General features: G+C 33.8%; 2 protein-coding genes across 2 annotated transcripts; one reads left to right on the forward strand and one right to left on the reverse strand.

The window, feature by feature from the left end:
• The first annotated feature begins 483 nt into the window (after positions 1-483).
• LOC108479392 (DEAD-box ATP-dependent RNA helicase 3, chloroplastic) lies at positions 484-5,964 on the forward strand. Its single transcript, XM_017781956.2, has 10 exons — positions 484-1,117; positions 1,320-1,453; positions 1,544-1,958; positions 2,045-2,143; positions 2,581-2,805; positions 3,230-3,607; positions 4,130-4,273; positions 4,362-4,457; positions 4,597-4,868; positions 5,564-5,964. Exons 1-10 carry the CDS (start codon positions 707-709, stop codon positions 5,640-5,642), a joined length of 2,253 nt encoding a protein of 750 aa, XP_017637445.1. The 5' UTR covers positions 484-706; the 3' UTR covers positions 5,643-5,964.
• Positions 5,965-6,466: 502 nt separating this feature from the next.
• On the reverse strand, positions 6,467-11,535 carry LOC108477346 (chloride channel protein CLC-f-like). Its single transcript, XM_053020918.1, has 9 exons — positions 11,278-11,535; positions 10,357-10,759; positions 9,264-9,458; positions 8,364-8,818; positions 8,157-8,261; positions 7,451-7,636; positions 7,086-7,298; positions 6,778-7,010; positions 6,467-6,675 (listed from the first exon to the last, which is right to left on the reverse strand). The coding sequence occupies exons 2-9, from the start codon at positions 10,625-10,627 to the stop codon at positions 6,597-6,599; spliced, it is 1,737 nt and encodes a 578-aa protein (XP_052876878.1). The 5' UTR covers positions 10,628-10,759; positions 11,278-11,535; the 3' UTR covers positions 6,467-6,596.
• Between the last annotated feature and the right edge of the window lie 7,923 nt (positions 11,536-19,458).

Below are 19,458 nucleotides of genomic sequence, written 5' to 3' on the forward strand. Positions count from 1 at the left end.
GAATAACATATCTTAGATCCAAGTTGATCTGAAGTTCAGTGTTGGAGATTGAAGAAGAATGCTATTTGATTTTAGTTAGCAAATTCGTGATATTCAAAGCTGTTTCATGACAAAAATCTGAATTGTAGGCTGGAAGGAGAATGCGAGCGTTCTCTTGGTGAAGGTGGTGAGAACAAAGAAAGCTACACAATATCGATTTTAATAGCCTAATGACTTAAATGAAACTTTTCAAATAGTTTAGTGACCATTTTATAATTTTTTGAAGTTAAATAATCAAAATATAAATTTACCGATGGTTTAGACACATTAGGTGTTGTTTACATTTTTTTAATTAAAAAATGACGCATAATTTAATTTGAGGTCATTTCTTTGAGAGTGTTTTTCATTGACATAGAAGTACCAAATTTTAAATTTGTGTAGAATATTGGGACTGAAAGCATAAATAAACCATTGTTTTGTACATAATTAAAGCTTAAGGTATAATACCTGTTATAAAAAGGATAAAAGGCAGAAGCCAGTAAGAGCGAGGTGGAGTGCAGCGAAGCCATTCATTTGGGAAATAGTGTGGCCTTATCTCCGTCACTCAACGCCGCCCCCTATATATAGTATCTGAACATCCCTTCATTGTTTTTCCTTCCAAAATATCTCCAGCCCCCTTAAAGCCTATCTTCTTCTTCTTCTACTACTACTAAACTTAGAGGGTGAAATGGCCTCCATACATCAAACCCCATCACTGGAGGTCTCCTCTTCTGCCGCTAATACAAGAAAGATAACACCACCCACTCCTTCAACTTCTCGTTTCTCTTTGCCCTTTACTTTTAAGTCTCAGTTCAACGCCTTGGTAGTCGGTGGGAGGCCATTGCTTGGTGGGTTTAACCACTCTTCTGTTCCTCGTGCCGTTGCCACTCCCAATTCAGTTCTCAGCGAACAAGCCTTCGAGGGTCTTTCGCTTCACCAAGAAAACGACGACGTTTATGACTCCGAGGGTGAGGTTGGGAGTGGGTTCGAGTCTGAGTCTACCCTCGACGATGAACTCGACCTTTCCAAGTTGGGTTTGCCTCAGCGACTCGTTGATTCACTTCTCAAACGTGGCATCACTCACCTTTTCCCCATTCAGGTAAATTTTCTTTTATTTTATTGTGTTTTAGATGATGGTTTTTTCTTTATATGCAACTTTGCTATGCTTAATTCTTATGTTGTTTGTAATATTTATGTTGGATATGGCATTGTTTTGTTTATAACCACGAGAGTTTTGGGGTTGAGGGCTTCTCTTTAATACGATTTTAATATTATTATGTATATACGTTCATTGATTTTAGAGAGCTGTATTGGTACCGGCACTGCAAGGTAGAGACATCATTGCTCGTGCAAAAACTGGAACTGGCAAGACATTAGCCTTTGGGATTCCTATAATTAAACAAATTACTGAAGATGAAGGCCAACGTACAAGGAGGTAGCATACCTTATAATGCATTGCAGCCCTCTAGTTTGTAATGTTATTGTTATTCTTAATGTTTTCTCATATCTGTTTCTCTTGTTTTAGGGTGTCGGGTCGGCTGCCAAGAGTTTTGGTCTTGGCTCCGACTCGGGAGTTAGCCAAACAAGTGGAGAAAGAAATTAAGGAGTCGGCGTCTTATTTGAACACGGTTTGCGTTTATGGAGGGGTTTCTTATAATTTGCAGCGAAATGCTCTTTCCCGTGGGGTTGATGTAGTGGTCGGAACTCCTGGTCGAATCATTGATCTGATCGAAAGTAAAGACCTCAGATTGGGGGAAGTTGAATATCTGGTCCTTGATGAAGCTGATCAGATGCTTGCTGTTGGATTTGAGGAGGCTGTTGAAGAGATTTTAGAAAATCTACCATCAAAGAGGCAGAGCATGCTTTTCTCTGCAACCATGCCTTCTTGGGTTAAAAAGTTGGCAAGAAAATACTTGGACAATCCTCTAAATATTGACTTGGTACTTTCATCTCTATGTAATATTCCCTTTCCTGTTATTATGTTGAAAGTACTTCCATAAAGCTGTTGTTATTTCTCCTTTCACAGGTTGGAGACGGAGATGAAAAACTTGCTGAAGGGATCAAACTTTATGCAATATCAGCCACTGCAACTTCAAAGCGGACCATTCTTAGTGATCTTATAACAGTAAATAATATATCTTCTCTTTGTGTCATTGGTTTCAGTATTTCCTTGTATTTTTGCTATAAATTGAAGCTACCAATGAAGATCTCTTTTATATTTAATAAGTTTTCTTCTTCATTTATGTCTCTTTTTAGTGGTTAGAATTTTAACGAGTAAAGACAAAATCCTTTTACTTCATTCTTTTTGTGGAAATACTTCCGTTTGTTTTGAATTTTTGCATAAAATTTCACCATCCCCGTATCATTTTGTTTAATGTTTTTATCAAATGTAGTAGTTGCTTCCCATATCTTTACTTTTGACTGTAAGCTTTCCTTAGAGGAAATAGTTTTACCATTTTGCTCACTAACGTGGTTGCGATGTTATGCTACCATATGTTAAACACTCTTCAAGTTCATTTAGAACCAACATACTGAAGCACTGAATTTTTATCTAATCTTCAGGTTTATGCAAAGGGTGGGAAAACCATTGTCTTTACACAAACGAAACGAGATGCTGATGAAGTGTCTATGGCTTTAACAAGTAGCATAGCTTCTGAGGCATTGCATGGGGATATATCTCAACATCAGAGGGAGAGAACATTGAATGGATTTCGGCAAGGAAAATTCACTGTGCTTGTTGCCACTGATGTTGCATCTCGTGGACTTGATATTCCAAATGTTGATTTAGTATGTTGCCTGAATATATTTTAGTTTTTTAAACTCTATAATTCTTTTTGGGTCTTCCATTGCTATTTTTGGCTCCATTTGATTGTTGCTTTTGCCACTTCTTGTTTTTTGCCTTTGATTCTACTTGCAAAATTAGTTTCTTAAGCTTAAAAGAAGATTTATTAATATTTGATATTATGAAACTAGTGGGAAAGATGTGTCACTGAAGTATAAAAAATGGACATGCATGATATGTTGATTTTCATAAGCTTGTCTGCTGATTTTTCCAACTTCCTTTCTCTGATTTTCATGTTCCAAGTTTTGAGATATTATCATATATGGAAAGCTATGACAATTATTTACCTTTCATTAGTTTCAAAATGCTGAATGTGCTCTCTAAATGGCATGTCAAGAAGAACATTGCACTTACTACCTTTTTCTCCAGGTTATCCACTATGAGCTTCCCAATGATGCAGAGACTTTTGTGCATCGCTCTGGACGAACTGGACGAGCAGGGAAGGAAGGTTCTGCAATTTTAATGTATACTAACAGCCAAAGGAGGACTGTCAAATCTCTTGAACGTGATGTTGGATGTAGGTTTGAGTTCATTAGTCCCCCATCTATGGAAGAAGTTCTAGAGTCATCAGCTGAGCAAATAATCGCAACTCTAAATGGAGTTCATCCTGAGTCTATAAAGTTCTTTACCCCAACTGCTCAAAGAATAATCGAAGAGCAAGGGACAAGTGCACTTGCTGCTGCGATAGCACACCTAAGTGGATTTTCCTCTCCTCCTTCGTCCCGATCTCTTATTAGCCATGAGCAGGTAAACTATAGTACAATTTATCTTGCTTTTAATTTTATTTGGAGCAGTTGATTGCAAAATTACATTGAAGTCTGCTTGTTGCTCATAGGAGAACCTAGTGCTTGATTTAAGGGCTTCCAATTTAAGGTTCAAAGTTCAAATCTTTGCAAGAGTTTGTGGGAGGGGGATTATGAAGCGAGTCTCCATGCCAACCAGAACTTTTGTTTTTCTTAGTGGCTTACTTTTCTTGAAAGCCTATTACTCCAGGTCTCCTTTTTGTTATGTTGGTTGAGTTGGAATATTGAAAATTGAGTAAGACAGTGAATAGAACTATAGGACGTGGTTGTAACTGTACAAACGACTCGTAAGAATGCAATTGTTTGTGAATGAGATTTTAGTCGTGTCATGTTTATCCCAATTGTGGATGTACCAGATGCAATTGCCATCATGTGGCTGTGAATTTATCTTTGTTATGTTTGGGCTTTTTTTATTTGTTTCAATAAATTTTCTTAGCCTATTGTCTGATCGGTACATGTGTTGCAGGGATATGTAACACTGCAATTGACAAGAGATTCCACTTATTCTAGAAGGGTCCTGACTGCTAGGTCTGTCACTGGGTTTCTTTCTGATGTCTACCCTGCGGCTGCTGATGAAGTTGGGAAAATACATCTAATTGCAGATGAGAGGGTTCGTATGAGGATTTTTTTTTTTTTTCATTTTCTTTTTGGACTAAGTAATTTCTTTGCTCAAGACCTAAGAATGTATTTATTATCAGGTTCAAGGAGCAGTATTTGATCTGCCTGAGGAGATTGCAAGAGAGTTGCTGGATAAGGAAACACCACCGGGAAACACCATCAAAAAGATCACTAAGGTTGATGCTCAATATTGACCACTGTTGTTTGTATTGGTTATATTATATTACTATCATCTAATTGAGCTCTGCTCCTTTGGTAGCCATAGCCACCTTGCGCGATACTAAGCTGATCTCGTCTATTTATTTCTTCTGGCAGTTGCCTCCTCTGCAAGATGACGGCCCCTCAAGTGATTTTTATGGCAAATTTTCTAGCAGGGATCGCTTTTCTAGCAGGGATCGTTTTCCACGAGGCGGTTCTAAGGAACGGAGAGGAGGTTCAAGGACCCCCAGGGGTTGGGGTAATGGCCGAGATTCTGACAATGAGTTCCAAGGTGGAAGAAGTAGCTGGTCCCGGGCTTCGAAAAGCAGTAGGGATGACTGGCTAATTGGTAGTGGCAGCAGATCAACTAGGTCACCCGCCCGTGACAGGCATGTCTTTTCCTCCTATTCTCTTATGATAAAATTAGGACTTTTTTGTTTGTTCCAAGTTTTATGACATCTTGTATGATAAGATACATGCAGTACTCAGTTTTATCAAGATCATCTAATGTGATTATTAATATCAAATACTAGGCCAGCAATAGTCACTAATTTTGCCGCTTTCATTCTACAATTTACACTGCAGACTTCTTGTCCTCGTCTTAAACAAAGGTAGAAAGGGTGGAATAGTTGGTTTTAAAAAAGAATTATTTTAGTCATGCATGGTAGAGTGTACATGCATTAGGAGTAGGGATGTCGAAACCCAAGCTCTTCCACCGGTTTGCATTGGTCTGCTCCGAATGGAATTTTTTTTATATATAAAAAAGTAGATGCTTGTGGTAGAGTGGGTAAATGCATGCTCTGCTTTGCCCTGACCTGACCCAGCTTTTAAAATTACTATTTTACCCCTTGTATCTATTTATATTTGTAGTACACACACACCATATATATATATTGTCATCTTGATTAAGAGCTACTGGACTTATGTTATCATGCATGGTAGAGGGTACATGCATGAAGAGCGAGTTGAATTATGTTCTCCCCGTGGTGCATGTATTTTGATGTTTGGTTACTTTGTCCGAAATTGATATATTACACAGGCACCACCACTTATTGAGGTTGACCTTTCTCATAAACTTGTGCAGAAACTTCGGAGGTTCATGTTTCAACTGTGGGAGATCTGGGCATAGAGCATCGGACTGCCCTGAAAAGGTAGACTTTTAGGGTGTTTGGTTTTAGAGATAGTGTTGGAACAAAAGCTGGGAGTAGTAGAGGGCAACTTGGGTTTTGGCAGAAAATAGGGCATTCACTTGATGATGATGATATCTCGATGATGGAGACGCCATTGCTGCCCTGCGAGGGAAACTAATGTTTGTAGTTAGTTGTTTATTTTTGGTAGTCCAGTCATTTGTTATTATCTTTCTCTCTCTCACTCGCTGTTTTGTTGCCTAAAATGTGCGGCCTGCCAAAAATGTCAAATTGGCCCCCATGATTGAATACATTATTACTATTATTATTAAAATGGCATACCAAAATCCTCTTCCAATTTGGTTCCCGCAGTTCTTTTAAAAGTAAATTTAATGTGCATGCAAGAAGGATTTACACTCATGCTTACTTCTTGAAACACAAGTCTCAATTAATTACTTTATATCAAGCCAAAAAAAATGTAAATATATAATCTAAATGTTAAATTAACTCTCATAAATCAAGTTTCTAATTGAAAGTTGCTATTAATTCTTTTCTTTTTTTCAAAAAAAATAATTTTTCATGAAAGCTATTAATGAATAGATAAGCGATATGACAATGATACGTCTTCATCAATTTTTCTTGTATCATTCAACTACTCTTATGGGGTTTTAATGAAAAATTATATTTCAAGGATTCAATTGTTAACTTTTGGTGGTGTTGGTAAAAGTTGAGGCCATAAAACTCTACTTTATTAAGAATGTTTGAGGTTCAATTCTCACATTGTATAAAGTTATGTGTGGATTGTCTCAAGATTTACTTTGACCCAAGTCTCTCATGGTAGGCTTTATACTCTCATACTCTTTAAAACTATTCTAGTTTTACTCGAAAATAGATTCCATTATTAGTTTGATTCTACAGTATAATAATTGATTTTAATTATAATTTATTTAAATAAATATTGTTTGAAATACATTAAAAAAAAAGTCAAAACTAATGGCTATTCATCACCTCCTCCACATTATTCTCTTTCCTTTGCTGATGCACTGATTTCCTATGATTTATCTCTTCTCTGCATGGACATCAAACTCAACATTATACCACATCATATCATAGCTAATAAAGTAGTAATACAAAAATTGTATCGAAACAGATTGAAAACATAAATACGAACCTAAGGCAGTTCCATATTGTTTCGTAATAAAGAACACCAACGATTCTTCGCTTCCTTCCTTTACGGGCTTCCCCACTAGATTTCACCACTGGCAATTGCTTTATCTCCTTGGCCTCCATCAACACCTTGGCAATGGCCAAGTTGGTTTCTGGATAACATGTTAAAAGTGCACGCTCTTGCCCTCGGTAGGTTATCCCTCGAGTGCAGACAGAGGAAACAAGACATGTATTCACCTGTATAGATTTCTTAATTTCTTAATTTCTTATTCAAAACGAGAGAGAGAAGGGGGGTTGGCTGCCATCACATACATCCAGAGCTGTTGAATCATCGATGGAGACATCACTTTGCTTCTTGGACAGATACCGTCTAATATCACCATATGTGAGAATCCCCTCCAGAAGGTCATCTTTATCAACCAGGAGTACACAATTCTGGTGGCTGTCATGCATGCATTTCATTGCTTCTTTTACAGTAACAGCCATTGATACCTTTAAATACTTCTTTGACATGGCCTCGGAAACCTGGAAATAAGCATTGAATGCAGAATTCATCAAGTCAAGAAAAAAATTTGAATAAGCTAAAGGTAATGAAGCTCAAACAACCAATTAAGACCAAAAAAAAAAACTCTAATCATTTTGAAAATAGTTTCTAATACAAAAAGATAAAAATCTACCCTCAAATCTTCGAGAAGCAGATCTTCATCTATTACTTCGTGGTTAGCAGCCTTTTCTATGTCAGAAAGTTCCTCAGCAGCATAAAGGGAAGAATAACCTCTACCTAAATTCCTTGTAATAGATATTTCAGTCTCCTTGTTCTGGTTAGCCACAGAAGGAACCCATATCGCTAATCCGACAGCCCCCTATATGCCAAATTGACAAGGAATTAAGAACGTGGAAATATTTAGACAATGTCCCATGACATGGTGTTCCAAGAAATTACTCAAAAGTGTAAAGCAAAGCTCTAAGGCCTATATAAGCAATCCTCTAAGGCCTATATAAGCAATCCCATAAAAAATGAGATATGCTATAAAAATCTTGTGGTAAAACAATATAATAACAAAGAAGACATAATTTCTATTTCGATTCTAAAATTACAGTCACGGTGCATAATATGTTTCCATTCTTGGTTAGTCACTAAACTTGATCCCAGTAAAGTTGGACTGCACTTAAACTGAGCATTTTCACTTTTTCATTTTGCTTGAAGAAACTAGGCCTACTATTAAAAAATTAGTAAAAGAGTATATTCGCCGATTCTCCTCTGAGCAATTGCAATAATCAGGTTCATTGATATTCCTGGTATAGTAGATGCTATTATACTTACAATCATACTCTAGTTACTTCCCGGGAAAATATGGAAAGGAAGACCACTTTAAAACTCACCATGAGAGGAAGTAATATCCTGCAATCTTTTGTCAGCTCAAAGAGCAGCAGAACTGAAGTTAGGGGCACTGAACAAACTGAAGCTAATGTGGCAGCCATTCCAACCTAAAGTGGAAGCTTAAATGTATGAAAATCAGATTACATGAAATTGATTAGTATTTTCCAAGTTCAACAGATATTTGTGCAGCAACTCCCATGAATAATTACCAGTGCATATGCTTGAGGCTGTGCAAGAGCAGCAATTCCAGGAATAGCTGAATTTGTAAGTTTAGCAGCTGAACCTCCAAACACAGCACCAACCGCAGCACCCATCATCAAACTTGGTGCGTAAAGGCCACCTACAAGTCCAGACCCCTTACACAAAGCAGTGGCAACAACTTTGGCTGCTGCTAGTTGGGTTAGCAACCAGATTCCAGGAGCTGATAAAGTCTTCCCAGTATGCACGATTTCATTGACATTTGTAAAGCCCCAGTACAGTATTCCAGGATACTTAAGAGCTATCATTCCAGCTCCAAAACCACCTAAAGCAGGACAGATTACAGCAGGAAGTCCGTATTTCTCCTTGATAAACTCAAATGCCTTTGTGAACCAAGAAACCAAACGAGTGAATACTACACTTACAATGCCACATAACATTCCCAATACCAGGTATAATGGTAGCTCTGCAAGGTAAAATCAAATAAATATTTTTAAGTATTGTCATTTTTTCCTTTATATGCAATCATTCCTAATCACATCTTCCCTTACCATGAACCTCGTTTCACCTATTAAGGTAGAAAAGCTAAACAACCAGGAGAGCATGCCTTTTGAAATGAAAAGGCATATTGAAATCACATGCTAATTGGCCACTCACAGTCAGATTTGAAAACCAAGTATGGTCTTTGAATGTTTTAATTTTCAAAAATCAGTTCAGTGGACTTGCAATCAGAACAAGACATTGATGAAATTGCTCTGAATCGATAGTGGAGTGGCACATTCATCAATCCCCTCCGTCAAACAATAAATTACGTGTGAAAGAAATATCAGAAGCTGTCACACCATGTAACTCGTACGAGAAACACACCAAAATCCCTAAAATAAAGAAAAATTTCATTCAGGAAGGTATACCAGCAGCAGATTTCAAATCATATGATGGCACAGTGAAAGCTGGTTCTGTCCCAAGTAAAGCACTTGATACTGTAGATGAGATTACTGAGGCCAAAATTATCATCGCAGTTGTAAATGGAGGGGAGTTTTCAGCACGAAGAGGCCTTAACACAGTCTCAATAGCAAAGAAGCAACCAGCAACAGCAGCATTAAAACCTGAAGATGGCAGAAAAGTTGAAAGTTAAATATCAACCCACTTCATCAAACAATTTAAATATAGCCTCAAAATGAAATTAATAGATCAACCACTTTATTATTTTTTGGGGGTGCAGGTAGGTGGAAGGCAACAAACTAGAGATTATCTTGCGACAATCAAAGAACATGGCCAATACACAAGTCCTCAATCTGGCTCTGCTTATCACGTACAAGCTATGAAGTATTATTAGAGAAGATAAGTTCCTTGGAAGTAAGACAATCATCTAAATGAAAATAAAAAACTGAGTACATCACATCCTAGTAGCCTGGCCCATCATCACCCGGTGATGTCATCCTTCAAATAACAAGATACCCTGGACTATTAAGAAACTAGTTCCTGTTAGATTGACACCCCAAGCAGGCATGGCAATACATAAATACAAACCCCTTGGACCAAACTCTTCCAGAAATAGACTTAGAAATAATAGAGTACCTGCACTAATAACGCATATGTATATTTTTCTGTTTCTGCAGAGATTCTTGCCTATTCCATTCAGCTTCTAAATAAAATATAAAAATGACAGCTTATATGACCTTGGAATTGCAATATGTAGTACCTGCGCTAATATCAAAATCCACATGATATGTACAGTTTCTTGTTTCTGCAGAGATTTCTTGCCTGTTCTTTTCAGCTTATAAATAAAAATATGAAAATGGCTGCTTAAATGAATTTGAAATTGCATTATTCCATAACAATATAAGGGGAAACAAAGATACTTAAAGACTATTCACATTAGCCCGTGTAATATTGTGAAGGGCCACTATTATAAGGCATTCTCATCAAGGGGAACTTTGATCAACATAAAGCTTATCTAGAAGTTGCAAACTTGTAAACTTTGTTATAACACAAGCGGTGTACCTGAAGAAATCCCAGATGCTGCTCCAGCTGCCACAAGTGCAATCCTCCTTTCTCTGTTGTTTTCCATCGTTAATGAGAATCCATTGGCACATGATTTTCCAATGTCTACACTAGGGCCTTCAGGACCCAAAGAACAACCAGTGCCTAAAGTTATGGCAGCCTGGATAGCCTTTATTGTAGGGAAAACCCCAGCAACCAAATCAAAACCTTGTTGTTGTGAAGAACTGGATTGCCTTATTTGAGACAATACCTCAAGTAAACCATGCATCATTCCAACAATGACTCCACCAGCGACTGGTATCAAAAGGATTCGATGCCAAGTGTTGGCCAGTTTCTGTAAACGAAGCCATGCTGCACCCTCATTTGGAGTCCCAGCCCATGCCCATTCATGTATGACGTGAACCTGGATGAGTAATACAAAGCAATTTAAGCACAAAACGACAACAACTATCATGTATGGACTTAAGCTACAGTAAAAACCTGCAGTGGAAGCAGCTTACATTAGCAAAGCAAGAATCAAAATAACAAGGGAGCCAACATTGGCTGAGAAAAGGTAAATGAAACAAAGTTTTGATTCTAGATATAGAGATGTAAGGTTCAAATTTTTGAGTCATCAATATGGGGAAAAGAATAGCATGGTTTTCGGCAAAGCTAACAAAAACTTCAAATGTTCATTGCCTTTGTCAATAGAAAAATAAAATGAATTTTACATTTGCAGTTGCAAAAGAATAGTGAGAGTATGGAGTATGGACCATATACATGCAACTAATTGAAGAAATTTGTCCATAGAGAAGTTGTATAAGGTCTAAAAAAAGATAATCTTATAGAAGCTACATTTTCATTTTCATAGAAGTAGATAGCAAATCAGAGTTAATGATCCAAAAGAAGAAATAAATGCGGAAAAAAAAAAAGAGAACTCACTCCTTTATTGAATGCGGCAACTAAGAGACCGGAAGCCAGTCCAAGCAAGCAACCGATAAGCAGCAAAGCCCATTCAGGAGGGGCACCATCTCCCAGTTCATCAGAGCCATCCACCAGGTAAGTCTGGTGATGATCATGATCATGATCATGATGATTATCTCTATCTCTATCTTTATCTCTATCTCTATACCTATCGAGTAGCTTGAAGCTGAGGCGCCTGCTGGAAAAACCTTGTCCAAACGTGAATGCTTTAAGAGATCAACGACGCCAGTGTTGTTTTTGTTGGGCGATGGAGATTCCAGCTCATCTCATTTGATCGCTAGATTCTCCTCTCATAATTTCCCTCACCTTTTTTGTTTTACATTATTATCCAATTCCATATCATTGAATTTTTTTTTTTCCTTCAACAATAATTCGTGCTTGTTTGGCCGAGATTCAGAAGAGATGACAATTGAAAAAAAGGAAACGTGAAAGATTTTGTTTATAGGTCTCGGTCTGTCTTATGAGTAGAGGTCATCACAGCTCGGGCCGGATCGGTTCGGGTTGTAACAAAATTTTAGATTTAAGCTTGGCCCGGTCACTCGTATTAAAATGTTTTTATATTATTTTTATATAAAATTAAATTTAAAAAATATAATATATCAAATACATTAAAATATGTTAAATTGAAAATCTATTGAAAAAAGTTAGTCGTAACTTAGTGAGCAAATGGTTTTAAAATAATAACAAAATTAACAAAATATAATAGTAAAATGACAACAAAACAGTAAAAAAACAACAATAATTTTTTTTACAAATTCGAGTCGTGCTTGGTCAAAAAAAGCTTACCCGAGACTGATTTATTTTCTAAACAAACTTTTTTTTTTGTCTAAACCCTTTCATTTTTCAGGCGGGTGACTGCACCATGATCAAGACTAGTTATGAGAATTGAAGAAGTGAAAATAGAATTAAATGGGTTAATTTCAGTAAAAGTCCTCAAATTATGAAAACAATTTTAAATTAATCTCAAACTTTATCATGATCTCATTGGTGTTATATAATGACCTTATTTATTTGTTAAAATTTTGAATATGATAGAAAAATTACTCGTATGCTTATAATAATACTTAAAAGAGGAGTTAAAATTCAGTACTGAGTTCATCCATAATGGGTGATACTTGTTTTTTGTTAAATATTATAAATTTATCAAACGATTATTGTACCAATATGATTTAAATAACTATTTATAAATCATTAGTTTCAATTTTTGGAATTATAGTTCATACGTATTCTGGAGTCATCGTTGTTAAGAGAGCCTTATTTGAATACTACTAGAGTTGTTTATGAGCTGAGTCGGGTTTAGATAAAAAAAATTTTGGTCCGCTCAACCCAAAAATGAGCCTAATGCTAAACCCGAGTCCCATCCATATTAAATTTTTAAAAATATATATTTTATTATATAAAATAAATTTAAAAAATTTAATATATTAAATATACTAAAAATATTAAAATAAATATTTCTCAACAAATTTCTAAAAGACATGTATCCAGATTGGGACAAGACAAAAAAAATCTTACTTGAGGATTGGCTCATTTAGAAAATGTGTCTCATTTTTTTATCCAAACCAATATTTTAAATTTATATTTATATTTTTACCCAAACTCTCTCATTTTTCGAATGAATCTTTAAGCTTAATTAAATAACCCAACTCATAAACAATTTTAAATATCACTTCTGGCCGAACAAAATTTATTATAGTTCGTAAAACAGATAAAGAAAATTTGTGATCATAAAAAAAATAGATTATGTGATGTTCTGATTGGGCTATTGTTTTTGTTGTTATTTGGTGGCAGCTTTTGAAGAGAAGGAATGCAATGGTGCTCGATAGTTGCTACTTTGACCAATGTTTGCGTGTTAAGGGATGAACTTTGTTTTCTTTACAGGCTTCGAATATACCTTTCTGATAGTGGATCTACGCAGTGGGGATTCAGGGGTACCCAAATGGAAATTTTGTTATTTAAATCTCTTTATAGTTTATAAAATTTAAAATTAGTAATGGTTACATTGTCTTTTGACCCTTCAAAAATAATAAAATTTTATTTAATCTTTAAAAACTATAAAGATATAAGCTATTAAAATGATAAATTACATTCTTACTATTATAAAAATAAATAATTTAATTTCGATTTTAAAAAAAATTATGACTTTACCCTAAATCTATGTGTTCATGGTGGAATATTGTTTGTCAACCTCCTCGGCCAAGCAAGTGGAATGATGACAATTTCTGGAGAGAGTCGAATAATGGTTGTTGTAATGCTTATAAGGCTGCAGTTTGGGGTGTTAGATGATCTCCCAATCAAAAATGGAAATTATGCGATGAACAGATAATCCTCCAAATAGACTACTTTACATTAAATGACAACCTAATTCATTAATTTAATTTCACATGTTTGTAATACATGTTATTGATCAATTAATTTTTATCAATATATATTAGAGAATGGAAAGATTTTTTATATCCAACAAAATTCGGGACATGAATTTGATATCATGTTTAATGGCCCATTATAAATGGTGAACCATTTAAGTGATTACAATATATTATCAAATTATCTGGTGATATTCCAAGCCAACAAAAAAGTTGGGCTAAACCCCACCAATGATAATGGTGTATGAGGGGATTGAGAGACCTACACATAAAATTGTGCGTGATAAATTTCGAATTTAATTATTCAAGATCTAAGATTTCTACCATTGCTAACTAAATCAATCGAATTGGAGTCTTAAATATGAGAAAACATTTTTATTTTTTTGAAATTTATTGAAAAAAAAAACATTTTTGCATAATGAGTTTGGATCACACCCAATTTATCAATTAAATTTTAAAAATATATATTTTTTAGTGAAAATAATTAAAACATTGGTGAAAGTATTATGAAAGCTTTTGTACTAAGAGCCGGATTACATTTTACCCTTTTATTAAAAAATAAGTAAATTAATCCTAAATATTAAATCAAAGAGCAAATTGATCACTCTATTTAAAATTCTATTTTTTCTGTTAAAAATTAGTTATTGTATGTCAAAATGTGGTACACGTGGCACATCACATATAATTTAATAATTATTTTTGTTAGCCACACTAATTTTTAACAACAGAAATTGATGAAAATTTTAATATAAAGAACTAGTTTGCTCTTTAATGTATTGTACAGTAACTAATTTGCATATTTTGGAGTAATGGGTCAAAATGTAATTTGATTTCCGATGCAAAGACCTCCATAGTAGGTGAGAATAATTGGTTTAATCAGTTGGTTCAGTCAATTTTTTCTAAATAAACTTTAACATGAGAAAACCAATCCAACCAATTTTAATTGAGAATTGACGAACCAAACTAACTTTGATTTGATCGGTTGAATTGGTTTTTCGGTTAACCAACCTCAAATTATTGAATTGGGTTTATATGATTGTAAATCTATTATATATTATAAAATATAAATATATTTTAAATACTTTAAAATAATATAAAATAAGTCTATTTTTGGTCAATTCAATTGTATGATTTAAAATCGATAAACAACCAAATTAACCTATTAAACCGAGATAAAAATTGATCAACCTATCCTAAAAACGAAATCGAAATAAAAAAATTTTTACCTGAAAACATCATCAATTGTTACTACTTGCATATTATTTTCTATTTTGATATTTTATACTTGTATCAGTTTAGTTTAAATTCATTTTATCTTTTAGTTTAAATTTACTTTATTTTATATTTAATTTTAAATTTGTGTTATTTAAATTTTATTTATTTTAAAAACCTATAATTTATTGTTTATTATATTTCTAAATTGACTTTAAAATATTAATTCATTAATATATTACTAACTATTATTGGATAATAACAAAATGATATTAATTAGCTATTAATTAATTGAATATAATATAATTAATTAAAATAATAATAAAATACACAAATTTTACATTTATTAATAATTATTTTATGACAATAAGAGAAGTAATTTACCTAATCATGTATGTTCTTTTTACTGTTGTTATTACTTAATTAGACTTTATATATTTAGAATAAATTATCAAAAAACTATTTTTAAAAAAAAATATAGAAATAAGCTAATTTTTTGAAAAAATACGAAAATGAGTCGATTTTGGTAAAATGCTTTATCAGGAGAAACCCAAAAAAACAAATTCCAACTGGAAGCCATTTTTTAAAATTTTTGGTGCCACCTATTTATGTGAAAATAAAACTTACAAATAGGTCTTTATATAAACTCAAAGTCTTATTTCCGTTGTTTTTTTAAGTAATGTGCGATATGAGATATGTGTATATATAGACTCATGAATAAGTTTGTAGCTTCTTCCTAGACAATGTGAGAATGCTTCCTTAAATTGTGATATATATAGATAATGTGTATATTTAGATTCATGAATAAAGGATTCCCACTATTGTGCTTAAATAATTAATTTATTTAGATAAAAACAAAAAATATTTAATTTATATCTTTTTATTCACCAATTTTTGAGTATCACAATTTCAAGTCCTAAAGATTTTGGAAGAGTATGCCCCTATTATCTTTGAGCATAGACAAATTTTGATTTATGTTTTCGTCCATACATATTCTTATTTTTTTGTTAAAATAGATTGAAGTTTCAGTATTCTTGATAAGTTTAGAATTTAGGCATTTTTTATTTCAAACAATTTAGTTTCTCTATTTTTGAATTTAAAATAGAAGTCTAATTGTTAGAATCATTTTGTTAAATTTATTGGTGTGGCTAAATAAAAAAAGATAGATATTGTAACATCTAGATTGATGATTAAATTGGCCAACCCATTGATTTCAATTTAATCATTCAACAATATTTAAATAAAAATTCAAATCAGCTCTAGATTTTGTGACAAGTGTTGAACTCTAATTTCTAACACGTAGTTCTAAATCATATAAGATAAACGACAAAGCTAAAAGTTATGCAAGAAAAAAGAAAAAACATTATCCTTAAATCATAATTCTTTTCAAAGTAAACTATAAACCTTCAAATTAAAGTGCAGCCCAACTATTTTAAATATACATTTAGAAGACAAATTTAAAATTAATTTTTGAGTATGTCAAATATAGATTTTAACTAGTGTACAACGTGGAAATTATTAATTTTAAATACTAATTTTAAAAATAAGATATATATTTTTAACTTTGTTTATTTATTATATTAGATATAGACTTTAGATTCGCACTTTTATATAAATCAATCACTTTAAATACAATAGTTAAATATTAAAAAAGGCATCGAGTTTATTATTAATCATATAAATACAATCACTTTATGATTTTTAAAAATATATTTTAAGAAAAAATCAATTCAACATATTGGCAACTTAAATTTCATAATCTACGTTTCTTCAAAAAAATCATAATTTTTATTGAACAATTATATTAAATTTAATTTTATAATTAAACATACTCACGAGTCTATATATACATATTGTCTATATATTATAATTTAATGAAGTAATCCCACATTATCTAGGAACAAGTCGCAAACCTATTAATAAGTCTATATATACACATATCTCATATCCTACAATGCTTAAGAAAATAAAGGAAATGAGATTTTGGGTCTATATAAAGGCTTATTTTGTAAGTTTTATTTTCACATTAATAGGTGACACAAAAAAATTGGCCCATTTGACAGGCGCGACTGGTTGAGCCTACAGGCATGACTGATGCTTTATTTTTCCCTATATATACTTCCTCGAAAATCAAATGAGCAGAAAATACAGAATTTAGCAGAACGAAAATAAGAAGATAGGGAGAAGAAAGAAAGAAAGGAAAACAAAAAGAAGGATAAGGTATTTTAGTTTATTTCTTTTTAAATAGAATTTAGAGTTTTGTTAGTAATTTTATTATTTGAAAGTTATTTTGTTAGGTTATTAGTTTTATTAGCTTCTGAATGAAAAAATTTCCATTAAAAATTTTATGTAACTTTTTTACTATTCGAAAATGTTTTGAGAATTTTAATTTTTTTTACCAAATCTAATATTGAAAATGGAGAATCAGTTTTTCGTATGCATTTATTTCAATGGAGAAATTTTGACAACAACTATGGGATGTATATTTGAATGTCGCAAACAAGTAGCAATGAGATTTAATAGAAATATCTCGTTTGATGATATGAAGGAAAATTAGTGAAAAATTTTATAGACGTTGTAGGAGAAGGATCTCGAAACTTTTCTACAAGTTTCAAGTTTCGATGGATCCTATAAAATTAACCGAAGTGGAACTTGTAGACGATGAAGAAGTAGAGACAATAGTCGTTCTTTATTGTAGGACTCGAAGCAACCAAAATGCACCGATTCAGTTTTTTTGCTGAGTTAGTTGGTGTGGAGCCAACTGAAGGTCCCACTCTATTAGGTGAAGAAAATGGAGCTCAAGAGTCGTGTATGGTGGTTCTGATATCGTACGTTAAAAGTCAATCAATTATACACGGAATCGACATTGATCTTAATGCTGCACCCGAGACTGATGTGGTTGGTGATGATGTATACCATAGTCGTGATCCTTCTAATCACGAGGTCGACAGTGATAGTGATAGTGATCTCGACGTGGACGAGGTCCCGGATGATATTGACGACAAATGTGTGAATAAGAATGGAAACATTAACGCATCTTTAATCGAAAACTAGATTCGTTGTATTATGATATATAATAATCTTGGGGTACACAGACCCCGATGCGGTGCATGCGGCCAAGTTCCCAAAATACCCTGAAATACTACCTACTCACTGGATAGCCGTATATTCCGATCTTAAGGAGTTGTTTGTAGGCCAGAGATTCAAAAGTAAGGAAAATTGTGTATTTTCCATTAAGGAGTATAGCATGAATATATCATTGGACAACAAAGTCACAGTGTCTAAACCGACATTATATATTGGAGAGTGTTAGAGGTCGGTGGAAGGCTACAATTGGCGGATACGAGTTGTATTTATCCAGAAGTCGCAGATGTGGAAGCTACGAATATTTGTTGGGCCTCACACATGTACTTCAACATGTATGACAAAATATCATCAAAAACTTGATTCCAAAACTATTTGTATATGCATCATGCCAATGGAGAAAGACATGTCAACCATTAAAGTTTCGGTACTGATTGCCGAAATGCAAGCACAATTCCAGTATAGAGTATCATACTGGAAGGTATGGATAGCTAAACAGATGACAATTGACCAATTGTACGAAGATTTCGATGCATCATATAATAAGTTACAGGGATGGATAGCCGCTATGCGGGAGTACGTACCGTGGACTGTCATTGAGTTACAAACACGACCTTATTACAGCCCGGATGACCAACTACAACTTGGAAATTTTTTTTGCAACGAATGTTCTGGATGTTTGATCCATGCGTGTGTGCATTTCTCTACTGCAAGTAATTTGTGCAAGTAGATAGGATATGGCTATACGGTAAATATACACATATCCTATTTCTTGCGGTTACTCAAGACGGGAACAAGAACGTGTTCCCGATTGCATTTGCCAACGTAGATAATGAGAACATGGAGTCGTGGGAATTCTTCTTTACAAACCTGTGGAGGTATGTTATTAGTAATTATAATATTTACATCATCTCTGATAGAGGGAAATGTTGCCGCCATTAGGCATTCCGGTGTGCCATGGAGATCCATTTAGTGCATCTGACACATTGCAGCTAACTTCCACGAGATTATAAGAGTGCAGACTAGCGGAGACAAGTTGTGAGAATAGGTAAAAAATAATTTTATCCTTTCAATATATAACCTAATGTTTTAGAGCGAGACTTTAACTTATATTTTCTTAATACATACACAATGCACGAGCTAGAGCCACACATTTTCTGGCAAAGGATGACTCAACTTGAGAGTGACATGGAATGTCAGACAAACACAACTTTCCAACAATGGTTGGGTACCACGGAGCCGTGACAATAGGCTCAAAGTTTTGACGAGGGCTTTCGTTACGGTCAAATGACTACAAACTTGGTAGAGGTGATCAACGTTGTGTTGTTAAAAACACGAAATCCTCTGATTTTATTTGTCTTCTTGGCTACATTTTATAGGTTGACTACGTTGATACCAAGAATGAGTCAGCAACAAGTCAACCAGATGAATGCGAGACATGTATTTGTGTAAGATGCCAGGGATGCAATGGTTGCAA

This window comes from Gossypium arboreum, chromosome 11, assembly GCF_025698485.1.
Source record: "Gossypium arboreum isolate Shixiya-1 chromosome 11, ASM2569848v2, whole genome shotgun sequence".
NCBI lineage: Eukaryota > Viridiplantae > Streptophyta > Magnoliopsida > Malvales > Malvaceae > Gossypium > Gossypium arboreum.

Excerpts from the sequence above, each read along its gene's own strand:
- LOC108479392 (XM_017781956.2), top strand. The coding sequence starts at position 707 with ATGGCCTCCATACATCAAACCCCATCACTGGAGGTCTCCTCTTCTGCC. Across the intron at positions 1,959-2,044 it reads ATCCTCTAAATATTGACTTG|GTTGGAGACGGAGATGAAAA; the intron begins GTACTTTCATCT and ends CTCCTTTCACAG. Across the intron at positions 4,869-5,563 it reads AGGTCACCCGCCCGTGACAG|AAACTTCGGAGGTTCATGTT; the intron begins GCATGTCTTTTC and ends AAACTTGTGCAG.
- LOC108477346 (XM_053020918.1), bottom strand. The coding sequence starts at position 10,627 with ATGATGCATGGTTTACTTGAGGTATTGTCTCAAATAAGGCAATCCAGT. Across the intron at positions 8,262-8,363 it reads AGCCTCAAGCATATGCACTG|GTTGGAATGGCTGCCACATT; the intron begins GTAATTATTCAT and ends CTTCCACTTTAG. Across the intron at positions 7,299-7,450 it reads TGCTTCTCGAAGATTTGAGG|GTTTCCGAGGCCATGTCAAA; the intron begins GTAGATTTTTAT and ends GCTTATTTCCAG.